We start from the raw sequence: 19045 nt of genomic DNA on the forward strand, positions 1-19045 counted from the left end.
AGAGCACAGCTGAGGGATACGTCAGGAGTCTGGAGAAGATACGCATCAAACGCTCGAAGAGATGTAAAATGACCAATACCGGCCTTACTACGATCACTTCTCAACCCATGGTCGAAGGCCAAGAGACTAATGAGGACCGTGCCCTTGCAACCACCTCTGCTGTCGATGACCTTCCACATGGATGCCTCGACGGAAAAATGGGGAGTTCACTCCCATCAAAGTCCAAGGGACTTGATCATCTCTGTTCAAGGCCTTTCTCATCAACATTTTGGGAGCCATGGCAGTCCTCTTCACGTTGGGAAAACTCTCCCCTTGCAGGTCAGTCCACATCAGGCTGATCTTGGACAGCGAAGTGATAGTGAGATGTCTGAACCGATAGGGTTAGATTGTCCCATATCATCCTTGTGATATTAGCCATCCTTTGTCTAGAGAGATAGCACCTATCAGCAGTTCACTTACGAAGGTTCCGCAATGTGACAGCGGATGCTCTATTCAGGCTCAAGCCGATAGAGTCAGTATGTTCCCCAGACGCAGACTCATTCTCTTCCATCTTGGAACAAGTCCCGGAACTGCAGATCGACCTCTTCGCGACAAGCGACATCAAGAAACTACATCAATATGTAGCCCCATATGAGGACCCTCTAGAGGAGATAACAGATGCCATGTCCCTAGTTAGGAACGAATGGACCCGGAATTTCCTGTTCCTTCCATCCAATCTCCTGCTGAAGGTCCTCAACAAGCTGAGATCCTTCCAGGGAACGGCAGCTCTAGTGGCCCCCAAGTGGCCCAAGAGCAACTGGTTCCCTCTAGTGATGGAACTGAGGCTGAGGCTGGTCCTTGTACCGAACCCAGCCCTATCTCAACGGGTTCAGAAGTCGACTGTCTTCGCTTCATCACAGAGAACCCAAAACCTTCATTTCATGATTTTCTCGCCCTAGCGGTTAAGAAAAGATTTGGGATCTCAAAAGGCAGTATAGACTTCCTAGAAGAATACAAGTCTAAGTTAACTAGAAGACAATATGAATCGTTGGAAAAAGTGGGTTGCTTTTGTTGAAGCAAAAGGACCGAAAGAAATTTCAATAGATTTCTGTCTTTCCTTCTTTATCCACCTTCATAAACAAGGTCTGGCAGCCAACACGATAACTACGTGGGTGTCAGCACTGACTAGACCTCTTCTATACGCCTTTCAAGTGGACCTGACGAACGAAATCTTTAACAAGATCTCGAAGGCATGCGCTAGACTTAGGCCTGCAGCTCCTCTGAAGCCCATTTCATGGTCCTTGGGCAAGGTCCTACATTATGCTTCAACTGTGAACAATGAAGATTGTTTTCTCAAGGATCTAACCCAGAAGGTTATTTTCCTGTTCGCTATAGCCTCAGGGGCTAGACTTAGTGAAATAGTAGCCCTATCAGGAAATGAGGGCTACATTCAGTTCACAGAAGTGGGAGAACAATCTCTTTCCTAATCCAGCCTCTCTCGCCAAGAACGAGCTACCCACTAAGAGATAGGGTCCCTGGAGAATCTGCCCTCTGAAGAAAGATGTCTCTTGTGTCCAGTAGAGTGTCTAAAGGTCTATCTTCGTAGAACTTCAGACTTCAGGGGAGGACAGCTCTTCAAAGGAGAAACTCCAGGATCAAACTTATCCCTAAAACAACTGAGGGCGAACCTCACCTACTTCATTCGCAGAGCTGATCCTGACAGTACACCCGCAGGTCATGATCCGAGGAAAATTGGTTCATCACTGAACTTTTTTCTGAATATGGACTTTGAGCGTCTTCGCTCATATACTGGATAGAAGTCATCCAGAGTGTTCTACAAACACTGCGCAGAGCAAGTCCACGAACTGAAGCATTATGTGGTGGCGGCAGGTAGTGTATTAAAACCAGTCGTTCAGTGCTGCGATGAACAGTTAATTGATTGGGACTATCAATTAGGGTGAAAAGGTGTTGACACTTCCAGTGCGATACCTTTTAAGTGAGTGTCACCATGGTGACACTAAAGCCTGCCTGACACTTGCGCGCATTTTTGCCACGCACTGGCACGCATTGATGCGCGCCAGTGCATCGCACTGGTGTTTTTCCCGCACTGTTCACGACCAGTTCACTCCAGTTCGCGCATCGTTCACGCGACGTTCACGCGATGGCACGAATTGGCACGCGTAGTTCACGAGAAGTTCACGACACGTTCACGCAAGTTCCCTCATCATTCCGCATCGTTTCCGCATCGTTCACGCCAGTTCACGCCAGTTCATGAATTGGCCACTCCATATAAAAACGGGGCTTCTCCAACCCGAGGACATTCTTGGATTGGCTTCGGAAGAGACAACAATGCTTTCTGTCAGAGACACCGTTGCATTGAGGAGAAGAAACGTATCTTTTTCGTTTGTATTTTTTGTTGCCCTTTATTTTTGTTTCAATAAGAAAGCATTTGATTTACATATAAATAGCAGACATAAAATATGTACAAGTATTAAGAAAGCATTTTATTTTAACATTAAAAGCAGCAAACATGAAAAGTTTTTAGGCTGTTGATTTTAAGGTAATAGAGAAAAAAGTGTGTTGAAATAAGAAATCATTTTATTTTTACATTAAAACAGCAAACAGAAAAAATTTGTTTTGCCCTTCATTTTAAGGTAATAAAGAAGAATAAGTATGTTGATGAAATAAAACATTCATTTTATTTTTACATTCAAACAGCAAACTTAAAAATTTCTTGGGTTTATTTTTCAGTTCATTTTTATTTAAAACAAAAGTTTTGGGTCTTGATTGGTAATAGAGGAAAATAGGTGTGTGCATGAAATAAGACATCATTTTATTTTTACATTTAAACAGCAAATATAAACAATTATTAGGTTTATATTTTTCTTTCCTTTTCATTATTTTTTTTTCGTTTCCTTTTTGTTTCTCTTCATTATAAAGTTATAGAAATAGTTTGAAATAAGACATCATTTTATTTTTACATTCAAACAGCAAATATAAAAATTTATTAGGTTTATTTTTCAATATTAATCTTACCCGATGATCATGTAGCTGTCAACTCTGTTGCCCGACAGAAAAAATCTAAGGTCGGGATACGCCAGCGATCGCTATACAGGTGGGGGTGTACATCAACAGCGCCATCTGTCGAGCCCGTACTCAAGTACTTCTTGTCAACAAGAACTCAATTTTTCCTCTGTCGTGCCACCGGCAAGACCTACTTGGATACGCTGTTGTTTCTGGAGTTGTTTTTCACGATTTTGGTGATGTATTCGCTCTAGATTTTAGCCTTCGCTATTCAGGAACCTTTATCATTAGCTTATCAAGCTTTTTGATTAGATTTGGATTATTTGTTAATGGACTTTGCTAGTTTTTGGATTTCCCCCTTGACTATTTCTGGAATTCAAGATGTCTGACCATTCTCAAGTCCCTAAGTACAGGCAGTGTAGTGTTAGGGCTTGTTCTAGGCGTCTTCCGAAGGCCTCCATAGATCCTCACACCGTTTGTTCCAATTGTAGGGGTAAATCCTGTCAATTGGAAGATCGATGTGAGGAATGCGCTGGGCTTTCGGAATTCGATTTTAACGAATTCCTAAAGAATGCACGTAGGCTAGAGAAGGATAGGATCAGGAGGAGTTCTTCTCGCTCTTTTGATTTTTCCTCTCCCCATGCCCCTCAACCTACTCCTTCCCCTGTAGTGGTGACTCCCGACCCTGCTACTAGTGCTCAACCCTCCATGGCGGACATGATGCGTGCCATTCAGGCTCTTGGTGACAGAGTGGAGTCATTAGCTAATGACCGTAATCAACTTTTGGCCGATGTCAAAGAGTTGAAAGCGCGAAGTGCAGTGGGAAGTGTAGTGAGTGCAAGTGAAGTGAAAAGTGTCAGTGTCAGTGTTGCGCATGAGGGTACACCTGTTCGTGCCAGTCGTCCTCCCAGTCCGGGACCTCTTGCAAGCTCCCAAGCCCAGGGGAGAAGCAATGTCGAAGGACCAAAGGGTTCGACAGGCCTTGATCAGCGTACGGATGTACCCTCAGTGGTTGCGGACGTATCTGTCAGAGATCGTCCCATCCACAAACAGACGAATGAGCCCTATCATTCCTCGTCTGTGGAAGAAGTTTCGAGGAAGAAACGTTGGACCAAGGTCTCACGACCTCTCAAGCGTAAGGTCCCTTCCGAGCGAGTCCAACGGCCCAGGTGTAGCCACTGGGTCAGTTCGGACTCGCCGCAGTCTTCCGAAGACTGCACACCTCCCAAGAGAGGTAGAGTGGTTCCGCAGCAGGCAACTACTCCGTCTGTTGCCGCACCAACCACGGTAGACCCTAAGTGGTCCATGCTGCAGACTATGCAGTCTCAGCTTGCTTCCTTCATGCAGGAGTATCGTGCTGAGAAGGTTGATACTGCACCTGTTAACCTACAGCCTACCACGGTTGTGCGCTCAGCAGATACTGCGGCTGCCTGCTCCCACACTCCACCTGTGAGAGCTCCACCACCGATGCGCAGTCGACCCTGCCAGACGCATGTTCATGCTGCACCCTCCGTTGACATGCGTGAGCTACCGCATCAGCAGTGGGAAGGTGCTGTCGAGCTGCCGTGTTTTGACGCAATGCGGCATGCTCCGCAACCCATGCGGCATGCTCCGCAACCCACGGCAGTCCCTCCCACGCACCAGCACTCCGCTTTTGTTGTTGCCAGCTCGCAGACTGACCAGCAGCGGCATGATGTTGGATCCGCAGCAGCTACGCATGCACCCGTGCTGCCGGATTCAGCCGTTCAGCTTTCTGCTCCACCTTTGCCACTTCCTCCTCAGCTTTCGGATGATGGAGTATCTGATGACGACGAAGCTGCGCATTTGGACGATCCGCACTCCGACTTAGAAGAACCCAAGTCTACGCCTCCCTCCTTAGACTTTAGGAAAGTCCTTGCCCTGTTCAGGGAGTTGTATCCGGAACAGTTTGTGTCTGCAACCCCTCGCTCTCCTCCCTCCGAGTTTGCTTTAGGCATGCAGTCAGCAGCTCCTGCCTTCACCAAACTCGTTCTCGCACGCTCATCCAAGAGAGCTTTGAGGGTTATGGGAGAGTGGTTGCAGTCCAAGAAGCAGCTAGGAAAGACTGCTTTCATCTTTCCGCCTACCAAGCTTGCTTCCAAATCTAGCGTCTGGTATGCCACGGGAGAGGAACCCGGCTTGGGAGTTCCTGCCTCTGCCCAGGGCGACTTCTCAAGTCTGGTTGACTCTCCCCGCAGGCTGGCTATGAGACGATCTAAGATTTGCTGGTCCTTTTCTGACATGGATCATCTGTTGAAGGGAGTTTTTCGTGCTTTTGAGATCTTCAACTTCCTCGATTGGTGTTTGGGAGCTTTAAGCAGAAAGACTTCCCCTTCGGATAAGGACTCTGCCATGCTTATCATGTCTAGCATGGATAAGGCCATTCGGGATGGGTCTGGTGAGCTTGCGGCTTCGTACGTGTCGGGAGTGCTTAAGAAGAGAGACCATCTTTGCTCCTTCTTGTCTGCTGGGATCACTCCATGCCAGAAGTCGGAGTTGTTGTTTGCTCCGCTTTCCAAGTGTCTCTTTCCGGAAGAGCTGGTCAAGGGGATGGCTGCCTCGTTGATCCAGAAGGACACCCATGACCTGGTGGCGTCCTCCGCACGTAAGGCCAAAGCTTTACCTTCCGTGCCTAGACCTAGGATGGACACACCAGCGTCTAGGTTCATCCCGCCCTTTCGTGGCAGAACCTCCAGCAGAGGAGGTACCCGTGCCGACAGTCATCGTGGCAAATCGAAGAAGGGTTCCAAGTCCTCAAAAGGCAGAATCTGACTGCCTACCTCTCCAGACAGCAGTGGGAGCCAGGCTCAAGAACTTCTGGCAGGCTTGGGAGAACAGAGGTGCAGACGCTCAGTCTGTGAAGTTGCTAAGGGAGGGGTACAGGATTCCGTTCTGCCGCAGTCCCCCTCTAGCAACTTCTCCCATCAACCTCTCTCCCAACTACAAGGAGAAGGACAAGAGGCTAGCGTTGCAACAAGAGGTGTCGCTCTTGCTACAAAAGGGAGCGGTAGTCATAGTCCGGGACCATCAATCCCCGGGCTTCTACAACCGTCTCTTCCTGGTAGCGAAGAAGACAGGAGGTTGGAGACCGGTGCTGGACGTCAGTGCTCTCAATGCTTTTGTCACCAAGCAGACGTTCACAATGGAGACGACGAAGTCGGTCCTAGCAGCGGTCAGGAAGGAAGACTGGATGGTCTCGTTGGACCTGAAAGACGCGTACTTTCATGTCCCCGTCCATCCAGACTCCCAACCTTTCCTAAGGTTCGTCTTTGGAAAGGTCGTGTACCAGTTCCAAGCCCTGTGCTTTGGCCTAAGCACGGCACCTCTTGTGTTTACGAAACTGATGAGGAATGTTGCCAAATTCCTTCACTTGGCAGACATCAGAGCCTCCCTCTATTTGGACGACTGGCTTTTAAGAGCTCCGTCAAGTCGTCGCTGTCTGGAGAATCTCAGATGGACTATGGATCTGACCAAGGAATTGGGTCTCCTGGTCAATATAGAGAAGTCCCAGCTCGTCCCATCTCAAACCATTGTCTATCTAGGTATAGAGATTCAGAGTCGAGCTTTTCGGGCTTTTCCGTCGGCCCCCAGGATCAGTCAAGCCCTAGAATGCATCCAGAGCATGCTGAGAAGGAACCGATGTTCAGTCAGGCAGTGGATGAGTCTAACAGGGACACTTTCATCGCTGGCCCAGTTCATCGAGTTAGGGAGACTCCACCTCCGCCCCCTTCAGTTTCATCTAGCTGCTCACTGGAGAAGGGACATGACGCTAGAAGCGGTCTCAGTACCCATTTCCGAAGAGATGAGGTCTTCACTGACGTGGTGGAAGAACAGCATTCTTCTCAAGGAAGGTCTACCATTGGCTGTTCAGACCCCCGACCTCCGTCTCTTCTCGGACGCATCGGACACGGGCTGGGGTGCGACACTGGACGGACAGGAATGCTCGGGCACGTGGAATCAGGAGCAAAGAACACTTCACATCAACTGCAAGAAGCTATTGGCAGTTCATCTGGCCTTGATAAACTTCAAGTCCCTCCATCTAAGCAAGGTGGTGGAGGTGAACTCCGACAACACCACAGCCTTGGCGTACATCTCCAAGCAAGGAGGGACTCATTCGAGGAAGTTGTTCGAGATCGCAAGGGACCTCCTCACTTGGTCAAAAGATCGAAAGATTTCGCTGGTAACGAGGTTCATTCAGGGCGACATGAATGTCATGGCAGATCGCCTCAGCCGGAAGGGTCAAGTCATCCCCACAGAGTGGACCCTTCACAAGAAGGTTTGCAGCAGACTATGGGCCCTGTGGGGCCAGCCCACCATAGATCTATTCGCTACCTCGATGACCAAGAGGCTCCCGATGTATTGTTCACCGATTCCAGACCCAGCAGCAGTTCACGTGGATGCCTTTCTTCTGGATTGGTCCCATCTAGACCTGTATGCGTTCCCTCCGTTCAAGATTGTCAACAGGGTACTACAGAAGTTCGCCTCTCACGAAGGGACACGGTTGACGTTGGTTGCTCCCCTCTGGCCCGCGAGAGAATGGTTCACCGAGGTACTGCAATGGCTAGTGGACGTTCCCAGGACTCTTCCTCTAAGAGTGGACCTTCTGCGTCAGCCGCACGTAAAGAAGGTACACCCAAGCCTCCACGCTCTTCGTCTGACTGCCTTCAGACTATCGAAAGACTCTCAAGAGCTAGAGGCTTTTCGAAGGAGGCAGCCAGAGCGATTGCCAGAGCAAGGAGGACATCCACTCTCAAGGTCTACCAGTCAAAATGGGAAGTCTTCCGAAGCTGGTGCAAGGCGAATGCAGTTTCCTCAACCAGTACCTCTGTAACGCAGATAGCTGACTTCCTTTTACATCTAAGGAATGTAAGATCCCTATCAGCTCCTACGATCAAAGGTTACAGAAGCATGTTGGCAGCGGTCTTCCGCCACAGAGGCTTAGATCTTTCCACCAACAAAGATCTACAGGACCTCCTTAGGTCTTTTGAGACCTCAAAGGAGCGTCGGTTGGCCACACCAGGCTGGAACCTAGACGTGGTTTTAAGGTTCCTGATGTCAGCAAGGTTCGAACCTCTTCAATCAGCCTCTTTTAAGGATCTCACATTGAAGACTCTTTTCCTCGTTTGCTTAGCAACAGCTAAAAGAGTCAGTGAGATTCACGCCTTCAGCAGGAACATAGGTTTTACATCTGAAACGGCTACATGTTCCTTGCAGCTTGGTTTTTTAGCTAAAAACGAGCTTCCTTCTCGTCCTTGGCCCAAGTCGTTCGAGATCCCAAGCCTGTCCAACTTGGTTGGGAACGAACTAGAGAGAGTACTTTGCCCAGTAAGAGCTCTTAAGTACTATTTAAGATGTACAAAGCCATTACGAGGACAATCAGAAGCTTTATGGTGTTCTATCAAGAAACCTGCTTTACCGATGTCTAAGAACGCAGTTTCTTATTACATCAGGCTTTTGATTAGAGAGGCCCATTCTCATCTGAAGGAAGAAGACCTTGCTTTGCTGAAGGTAAGGACGCATGAAGTTAGAGCTGTCGCTACTTCAGTGGCCTTCAAACAGAACCGTTCTCTGCAGAGTGTTATGGATGCAACCTATTGGAGAAGCAAGTCAGTGTTCGCATCATTTTACCTCAAAGATGTCCAGTCTCTTTACGAGAACTGCTACACCCTGGGACCATTCGTAGCAGCGAGTGCAGTAGTAGGTGAGGGCTCAACCACTACATTCCCATAATCCCATAACCTTTTTTTTTAATCTTTCTCTTGAAATGCTTTTTATTGTTGTTTTTTGGGTTGTACGGAAGGCTAAGAAGCCTTCCGCATCCTGGGTGATTTGGCGGGTGGTCAAATTCTTTCTTGAGAAGCGCCTAGATTAGAGGTTGTGATGAGGTCCTTTAGTATGGGTTGCAGCCCTTCATACTTCAGCACCTAGGAGTCGCTCAGCATCCTAAGAGGATCGCTAGGCTCAGTAAGGAAGACGTACTTAAAAAGGCAGAGTAATGGTTCAAGTCGACTTCCTTACCAGGTACTTATTTATTTTATGTTTGTTATTTTGAATAACTGCTAAAATGAAATACGGGATACTTAGCTTCTAATGTTAACATGTATGCTGGTCTCCACCCACCCCCCTGGGTGTGAATCAGCTACATGATCATCGGGTAAGATTAATATTGAAAAATGTTATTTTCCTTAGTAAAATAAATTTTTGAATATACTTACCCGATGATCATGAATTTAAGGACCCTCCCTTCCTCCCCATAGAGAACCAGTGGACCGAGGAGAAAATTGAGTTCTTGTTGACAAGAAGTACTTGAGTACCTGCTCGACAGATGGCGCTGTTGATGTACACCCCCACCTGTATAGCGATCGCTGGCGTATCCTGACCTTAGATTTTTTCTGTCGGGCAACAGAGTTGACAGCTACATGATCATCGGGTAAGTATATTCAAAAATTTATTTTACTAAGGAAAATAACATTTTTCTTTCCTTTTCATTAATTTTTTCGTTTCCTTTTTGTTTCTCTTCATTATAAAGTTATAAAAATAGTTTGAAATAAGATATAATTTTTTTTTTCACATTAAAACAGCAAATATGAAAATTTATTAGATTTATTTTTCTTTCCTTTTCATTAATTTTTTCGTTTCCTTTTTGTTTCTCTTCATTATAAAGTTATAGAAATAGTTTGAAATAAGATATAATTTTGTTTCACATTAAAACAGCAAATATAAAAATTTATTAGGTTTATTTTTCTTTCCTTTTCATTAATTTTTTCGTTTCCTTTTTGTTTCTCTTCATTATAAAGTTATGGAAATAGTTTGAAATAAGATATCATTTTTTTTTCACATTAAAACAGCAAATATAAAAATTTATTAGGTTTATTTTTCTTTCCTTCTCATTAATATTTTCGTTTCCTTTTTGTTTCTCTTCATTATAAAGTTCACGCCACTTCCTGCATCGTTCACTCCAGTTCACGCCAGTTCCCGCACTGTACACTCCAGTTGGCGCATCGTTCACGATTATTTCACGGCCATTTAGTGCGTGCCAATGCGTGCCACAAACTTTAAACATTTCAAAGTTTTGGGCCCGCATGGCACGCATTGGTACGCTCTGGCACGCAAGTTCCCGCACTGTTCACGACATTTTCACGGCTCGTTCACGCGAGTTCGCGCATCAATGCGTGCCAGTGCGTGCCACGAATGCGTGCAAGTGTCGGGGGGGCTTTAGACTGTTCAAAATCTCAGGTGTGGAATTATACAGATAACACTTGTGCCGTGTGTACATAGCGCACAGTGTTGATAGGATACATTTACAGAAATTATATTATGAAAATTTATCAAAAATCTTCAAATTTAGAGTAGCACTCATCATATCTTCCCTTTCAAGGAGAAATTTTTTTTTTGTATACATTGTACGTATAATTCCCTTAACACGTAACTCGTTACATTTGTTATTCCATTTGGTCATTTATTCGAAATAAATGTCCATCAGAGTGTAATTGCGTCTTATTTCGCCCTGCAATTAGCACATTAAATATGCCAGAGTTCTCTTACTTATTTAAGTAAACCTCATATTATTGTATGCTTATAAACAGTGGATATAGTTGACACTTAGTTGTTCCGACAACATATACAAACCGTGAGACCTTTTGTATATCTAGTGGATACCTATGTTTGTTCATACAATATATGCAAACAATGAGACCCCTTTTCTACTGTCTAGTATGGCTCTCCCCTGCAGGGGGCAGTAAGCACTAACATTGTCCATGATTAATGGTAATGACGGATAACGGTAACGTCATTTGTCTCAATGGTCTGGATGACCATAGAAAAATTGTCCCAAGGTTAAGGCACCTATGAAAGTCCACCGATACAGTACTTTCTAGTAATTCTCTGGTAAACTTCCATCAGGACGACATGGCTTGAGCCCAAAAAATGGATTTTGAGAGAAGCGAAAAATCTATTTTTGGGTGAGATAGCCATGTCGTCCTAATGGACCCGCCCTCCTTTTCTATAGAAAAGCCCTTGGCAGGATACTATTTCTGTAGCACCATGCTCAATGCTACAACGAGTGAGCGCCATCTTGGATACAGCGCCATCTAGATACTAGTAGTAGTACGGAAGGAAGGGTAACCTTGATAAAGGCTCCCCTACTATTTTTGCCACTCTTCTCCCTCGAAACAAAAACGCTATTCGGGGTGAAGATTGCTATGTGTCGTATCAAGATATACGTCCCTTGATATTATGCGATATCCTTAAGAGAAATTTTAAGGATATTCGCGCCAGGAGTTAGAATTCTGGAGACCTAAAGGTCAATTCTCTGGGAATATCACTGTAGCCAAATATCTCTCAGAAAGCTACCTATAGGAACCTTCCATCAGGACGACATGGCTATCTCACCCAAAAATAGATTTTTCGCTTAACTCTAAGTCCGTTTACTATTAATTTTGGAATTTGAAAAATCAGAAATAAATTTAGTCAAAGGTGATATATAACATGTATCATAACATGGTACAGGAATATATTTTTCTCATAATGCTATAAGGTTTTTTTCTCCTTATAGAAGTTCTTATTCCACTAGTAAATGAGACACAATATAAATAAAGAAATATATCGCATTAGTTTTTCACTAAATTTAGGAATGGTTATTTACAGGTAAATTTTACTCCAAATATATTGTAGCAGTTCACTGCACTCAAATCAACAGATCGACACATTAATGAAGGTCTATACTGTACATCCTTTGTTTTATTTTCAATTATATTTGCCATCAGCATTTTCTTTTCTTTTTCTTTTCTTATACATTTTATGTGCAATTTCTTCTGTCGGTGACAGTTGACCCAACCAGTTAGTCAGTTTTTTCTATCTTTCAATACTTTCTTCACTTGATAAACTCACTAAATATGCCAATATAAATTCTTAAATAAACTAGAAAAACGAGAGTTCAGACCTCCGCCACGGCAGGTTATTTTTCGAAACCTGCTTGCCTTTCCCAAATCAATTTAGACCATAGGCATATGCGAAGTCAAGTTTGACAACCATGTGCAAACTTGTGGTTAAGGTTAGTGTCGACCTTTTGTTCAACCTTGACCTTTGACCCAGGACTTTCAAAATTGAATCACTTCCACACCTCAACATAACAATTAATCCCTGAAAGTTTCACTATTCTATGAGTAAAATTGTGGCCAAGAAGTTATTCACAGTCAAACAGGGGCGAAAGCATAACCACCTCCAATCTTCATTGGTGGAAGTAATCATAATCACAGTTAAAATCAAGGGGGCAAAGGTATATCCAGAATAGAGAATTAGAGAGTTTGATTTTGCAATTTAGCAGCACTAATGAAAATTTGCATCTGCCTGACTTCAATAGGCTATTACTTGGTAAGTCAAAAATTATGGATACTATACTTAACCCTATCTTATCCTGACAAGTTTCTCATATCACACACATCATTACATCCCAAATGCAGTAATCCTTGATAAATTCCAAGTCTTCCAAATACCAACACACCACCACTAGATCTTCCCACTCCACTCTGGTGTCACAAAATGGGAATCACGTAGGTCACCATCCATCTCATTTTACAATTTCTGCAAAAGAGAACAATTATGGGAATAGGTGCCTCACACTGAGGGACCTGGGGGAACCCAAACAAAAAAAATGAGGTAGGGCATATGGGAGGCAAATACATAAAAAGTCAAGTTTTATAAAATCTGTATAAAAAATTATGATTTGATCAAAACAGTCATAGAAGGTTAAAACAATTCCCCAAACTATCATTAGATAGTTGAACTCTACAACATGTCGAAGAGTATAGAAGGAAATCAAAACTAGGCCATGAGAAAATCACTTTCCTTACCTACCTGGTAGCCAAAACTAAGGTTTGATAAAGCTGATGAGTAAAAGGATAATAGCATAGCTATGCCAATATTGAATTAGTTGCCATTTCATTCTTTGACACCTATTTAAGAATAAATATGGGATTAAGGCTCCAGTCGCAGGAGGGTAACAAAGGGTTTACCCCTTGTTCGTAAGATGAAATCTGCCTTGGGGAGGAAGGTGGCAATCTCTTTGTGTAAATTATGTTGTTATACGTACAAACAGTGTATACGTGATTGAAGTTTAGTAAAAGGGACAAATGAATAATTGAGAGATAATTTGATTACCAATCATATCTGTGTCTTGGGTTAAGTCCCCCAAATAACCCCTTGATGTGTTTTAGTTTAAGGTTCAAGGCATAAGATATTTTAAACCCTTGCTTACCCGAACTAAGATTGGTGTCTAATACTTGTGTAAGAAAATTTGGCATATTTGGTAAATTGCAAAGCCCAATTACCACAGTAGCTTTACTGTACATAAGAATCAAAACCCAGACACAACAAATCAAAGACAAGGTCTATCAATCATGCCACAAGACGTTCTTGTATGAAAACTTAAAACAAAGGGACTAAGAAAATACTTAGCCTGAACACTCCCATGCATTCACAATAAAATAGGTAGAACATGTTTACACCGATAACTCTGCAACTGTTATTTAGTCTTAGACTTTACCCAAAGATCAAGACTTAGCTTGTCTAATACCTACAGTGGAACCTTGGTACTGGAACAATTCACAACTCGAGCAAATCTGTATTCGACCTGAAAAATTTGAGTTTAAAATTTCTTCAAATTCGAACATTTTTGGAACTCGACCAGCCGAGTCGACCCAAACTGGTCTGAACAGCATCCCCGCTAACTTCATAGCATCAGTTTGAGCCAGCCTGCCATCAAAGGAAGACTCACGCATTATCTTTGTGCTTTAGATTGTGCTAATTGGAATTTTTTTGCTTTTTTTATGAACTCTGGCCATTCATAATGGGTCCAAAGAAAGTCAGAAGTGAACTGAAAGAGAAGAGGAAGACAGTGAGAACAACAATTAAACTAAAAAAAGGAAATAATTGCCAAATTTAAAAATGGTGTTCGTGTTTCGGATCTCGCTACGCAGTATGGTATTTCAAAATCAATAATTTCAACTTTCCTCAAGAACAAAGAAGTGATAAAGGCAGCTTATGTTGCAAAATGTGTGACTTTGATAACGAAGCAAAAGTTGCAGGTAATGAAGAAATATGAAAAGCTGCTACTAATATTCATCAGGGCTAAGGAGTTAGCCCGTGGTAGCATTAGTGAAGCTTTTACTTGAAAAAAAAGTCCTACATATTTACTTTGACCTAAAAAAAAAAAAAATGCCTAGTACAAGTGCTGAAAGTGAAACTTTTACGTTCAAAGCCAGCAGAGGTTCTTTCGAAAAATTCAAAAACAGAACTGGCATACATCATGTAACAAGACATGGAGAGGCAGCAAGTTCGAACAAAGCTGCAGCTGAAAGCTTTGTTGAAGAATTTAATGCTTGAATAAAGGAAGAACAGTTTCTTCCTCAACAGGTTTGCAATTGTGACAAGACTGGGTTGGAAAATCACTGCCTGGACACAAGCCTATGAAGGATAGACTCACTCTTTTGTTGAGTGCAAATGCTAGCGGTGACTGTAAAATAACACCTTTGCACATCCATCATTCAGACAACCCCCTGGTCTTTAAAAAGAACAACATAATGAAAAGTAAATTGTCTGTTATGTTGCGGGCAAACATAAAGGCATGGGTGACCAAGCAATTTTTCAATGAGTGGGTTCACAAAGTGTTTTCCCCCCAAGTAAAGGAATATCTTATGACAGAAATGTTGCCAATAAAATGCTGTTCATCATGGACAGTGCTCCTGCTCATCCTTCAGTTTTAGAGGATGATTTAGTTGATGAATCAAGTTTCATCAAAGTTAAATTCCTGTCGCTTAATACGACGCCGATTCTTCAGCCCATGGAGCAACAGGTCATTTTGAATTTTAAAATACTGTACACTAAAGCCCTTTTTCAAAAGTGTTTTGAAGTGACTAATGACACACAGCTAACACTACGAGAATTCTGGAAAGAACACTTTAGTATCTTGAGCTGTGTGAATCCATTGACAGTGCGTGGAGTGCTGTAACATACCGTACGTCAAATTCGGCATGGAGAAAACTGGTCAGAATGTGTACCGAAGAGAGATTTTCAGGGGTTTCAGTCTGAATCAGGTTCTCCAGTCGAAGAAAGTGCTGTCATTGATGAGATTTTAACCATGAGGAAAACTTTGGGACTTGTGGTCGAAAGAGAGGACATTGATGAGCTTGTTGAAGGACATTCTACCAAGTTAACAACCGAAGAGTTGTTGCATCTGCAACAACAGCAGCAGAAGAATATGGTAGAAGACCTTTCACCAGAACAGGATGAAGGAAGGGAGGAGGTTCTGAGTGCCTTGATAAATGAAATGTGTGGAAAATTGGGTGAACGGCAGGTTTTTGTTAAGAAGTATCCCCTGAATACATTTGCGGCAAATCGTTCCGTGATCATTTTTAATGAGTCTGTTATGTCTCACTTCATGAGATTAGCATAACGAAGAAAAAAACTGCTTACTATGGATAGGTTTTTAATTAAAGAAAAACGACAAGCAACTGCAGAGATTGAGTTACAAGAGATAAAGAGGCAGAGAAGGGAAAAAACTCCTGAAGGCATGTTGCCTATTGCTTTCATGTTAGGGGATTCCCCTTCAAAGCAGTAATCCTTCCCCCTTCCTTCTTCCACTTCCATTCCCGTATGCCACCACACCCCAGTTGAAAAGGTAAGCAAATGATACAAAAAGGGTTTATTTTTACTTCATATATTTATTTCAATAGTTTATATATGCATTTTTACATAATACAATATTTAGTTTTAGACTGTGAACATTTATTTGGTGCTTGAGAATTAATTAATATAGTTTACATTATGTCTTGTGGGAAAAATTGTTTCGGTTTTCGATCACAATTCCTGAATGAATTATGGTTGAGAACCAAGGTATTACTGTATATGACAACGTGATAACATTTGTAAGAAGTGAAGAAAAGATAATAAAGTACAATATACAAAACCTAAACACTTATCGAGCAATGTAAAAAAATCAAAATATTAGACTTGAATTGGTAAATAATATGAACCACCAAGATGAAACTCAAAGTAAATAACACTTGGAGACACAAGGAAAATATTTGTATATCTGTTACATTACAGTACTTCTATTGCTAAGAACACCAAATTACAATATCAGAAATTAGCTAACTGTGTGTAACTTGAAGGTTGTGTAAAATTAGCCAACTGTACTTCACTTAAAGGTTGTGGAAAACTAGCTAACTGTACTTAACTTAAAAGTTGTGGAGAATTCCTGACCATCTGGTACAGGGAGCACGCAAGAAAAGAATGTTCTCACATGTTTGGTGACAAATTTATTTTAATATAGTAATTGATCCCATACTAGCAACCAGGTGGCCTCAGCTCTGGTACTTGTGTTGGTTCACAGAGATGTGTCGTGTCCGATGTATTTTAGCTCAAGATGTGTTTTGACGGATTCAATAGAGTGAATCTGTGTCTTTCTTATACTGTACTCGCTAAGTCCGTGCGTGCACATTGATGCACCAGCCTAAGAACAGGAAGGAAAATATTTTTGGTATTTTCTTGTCGTATTGGATTCTCTGCTCTAGCCTTTCACGGGAAACTTCTTGGAGTCCACACAGCACATTAACCCCGCAAAAAAAAAATTCTGTTTCATAACCAGTTCTTGTTTTTACGTATAATGGCGGGACCATTGTAAGGTCATGTAAAAATTGTTTAATGTGGATTTAATGTTTGCATTTTATTTGATATTCAAACGTTAATGCATTAGATCAGAAATGACATAGGTGAAAAGAAACAAAGATGAGTATTCCTGTATAGTTGTAAATCTGTACGATACGATAAGGAAGAAAATTTTTGCAGTCTTTTTAAGACAGAATACGATAGTCCAAAATAGACATAGACATATGACTATATTTTAATCCTCTTAAAGTTGTCCAGCATTATTTTGCTGTACCAAAAACAAAATTTTTCTCTCTCTCTCTCTCTCTCTCTCTCTCTCTCTCTCTCTCTCTCTCTCTCTCTCTCTCTCTCTCTCTCTCTCTCTCTCTCTCAATTGTTGTGATAGCCTAGAATGATAAATTGAAGTAAATAAGTTAGACTACAGTTATTATCCTAGTGATCTGTAATAAAAATTAGTTTAGTATAAATTTATATTTTTTATTGTTTCATTTTAGCAGGCTCACAGATTTAGCTATTTTTTTTGTGAAAATCAGAGACTCCCTCCTGTTTCAGTTTTGCATAAATTTGATTTTTTTTTTTTTATAGAAAATAAGGGACTATAAGTTAAAGGAAAAAAAAAGTTGGACTATAGTCCATTTCTTTTAGTGATGCATATTTGCACCGACTCGCGGCGGTGCCCTTTTAGCTCGGAAAAGTTTCCTGATCGCTGATTGGTTAGAATTATCTTGTCCAACCAATCAGCGATCCGGAAACTTTTCCGAGCTAAAAGGGCACCGCCGGGAGTCGGTGCAAATATGCATCACTAAAAGAAATGGACTATAGTTATCCTAATAGTTCTGTAATAAAAATGATTTGATATATTCCTGTCTATCATACTCTTAAGTTAAAGAATAATGGCCTATAAGTTAAGGAAATAAAATCGGACTAGTTATCCTAGTAGTTGTGTAATAAAAATGAGTTTTGTATGATTTGATATATTCCTTTCTATCCTACTCTCAAGTTAAAGAATAAGGGGTTATAAGTTAAGGAAATAAATTGGCCGAGTTATCCTTTTAGTTATGTAATAAAATGAGTTTAGTATGATTTGATATATTCCTGTCTATGTTACTCCAGTTAACAATTTGCTTTTGTCTCATTGTAGCAGGCTCACAGTTTTATCTTGTTTTAACATGTTCATAAATATAGCTATTTTTTCCCCAAAATTCAAAATTATTATTAATTTGTAGGTATGTACCTGACCAATATATTGCACATCGAAGAAGGAAACCCTGACTTCCTACCAAAGGCTGCTGAGGGTTTAATTAACTTTTCCAAGAGACGAAAAGTAGCAGAAATCACAGGAGAAATTCAGCAATACCAAAATCAACCTTACTGCCTAGAAGTAGAACCCCGTATTAGAGTGAGTATTTGTTGATATTTATTTGGTGTACTGTATTTAAGGTTATACAGCAAGTCCCCTTGATACTAGCCTTTGACTTGCAAACTTTCAAAGATATTAGTAATGAGGTTTCTCAAGTTTTTGTCTGCTCATGTGTTCAGTGTTTTACCTCATTCTATTGGTATTATTTCACTATTTTAAGCTTTGATTGTTTGGTTATTAACCTTGAAAGCAATGATGATCTCCAAGGTACTACTAAACATTATCTGAACACTTGAGCAAAAATGAAATTGAAGAGAGAATGGACAAAAGCTTATCATCATTGCGTGTTCATACAGTATAGCATGAATAAATTTGCCATCAGCACGAGCATGAAGAACAAGGACAAAATACAGCTTGTTGGTCATCAAAATGAACACTAAATAAAATACAATTCCAGTCCCCTTTAAAGAATTTCATTATGTAAAACTAGTTGTAAGAATTCTTGCTACAATTCACATACATGTTCGAGCTCATGTAGTGAAATTAAGAAATTAAACAAATGAATAAAAAAAATTCTCAGTTGTTGAATATGAATGTTCAAGATGAAGGAAAACTTATAATTCCATTACTTTTAATGCTTTTTATTTTGTAATAGAGCCTCAGGAGTTCTTGGCGTTCTTGAAACACAAACACACACACACACACACACACACACACACACATATATATATATATATATATATATATATATATATATATATATATATATATATATATATATATATATAAAATATATATATATATATATATATATATATAATATATATATATATATATATATATATATGTATGTATGTATGTATGTATGTATGATTTATATATATATATATATATATATATATATATATATATATATATATATATATTATAGTCTTGCTCTTTATGGGTATTGAAGTTAGCAGATTGAAAACTTGGAAGGAAGTTTTCAGTTTTTGTTTG

General features: G+C 41.3%; 1 protein-coding gene across 1 annotated transcript in view; it reads left to right on the plus strand.

Annotated features, from left to right (window-relative positions):
- The window catches only part of LOC137657293 (son of sevenless homolog 2-like), a 454104-nt gene that overhangs the window by 290085 nt on the left and 144974 nt on the right, over window positions 1-19045 (plus strand). The window contains 1 exon segment of the mRNA XM_068391627.1: window positions 17913-18085. Within this exon segment, the coding sequence (XP_068247728.1) occupies window positions 17913-18085 (173 nt within the window).

Source organism: Palaemon carinicauda, chromosome 18, assembly GCF_036898095.1.
Source record: "Palaemon carinicauda isolate YSFRI2023 chromosome 18, ASM3689809v2, whole genome shotgun sequence".
In the NCBI taxonomy this organism is placed as follows: Eukaryota; Metazoa; Arthropoda; class Malacostraca; order Decapoda; family Palaemonidae; genus Palaemon; species Palaemon carinicauda.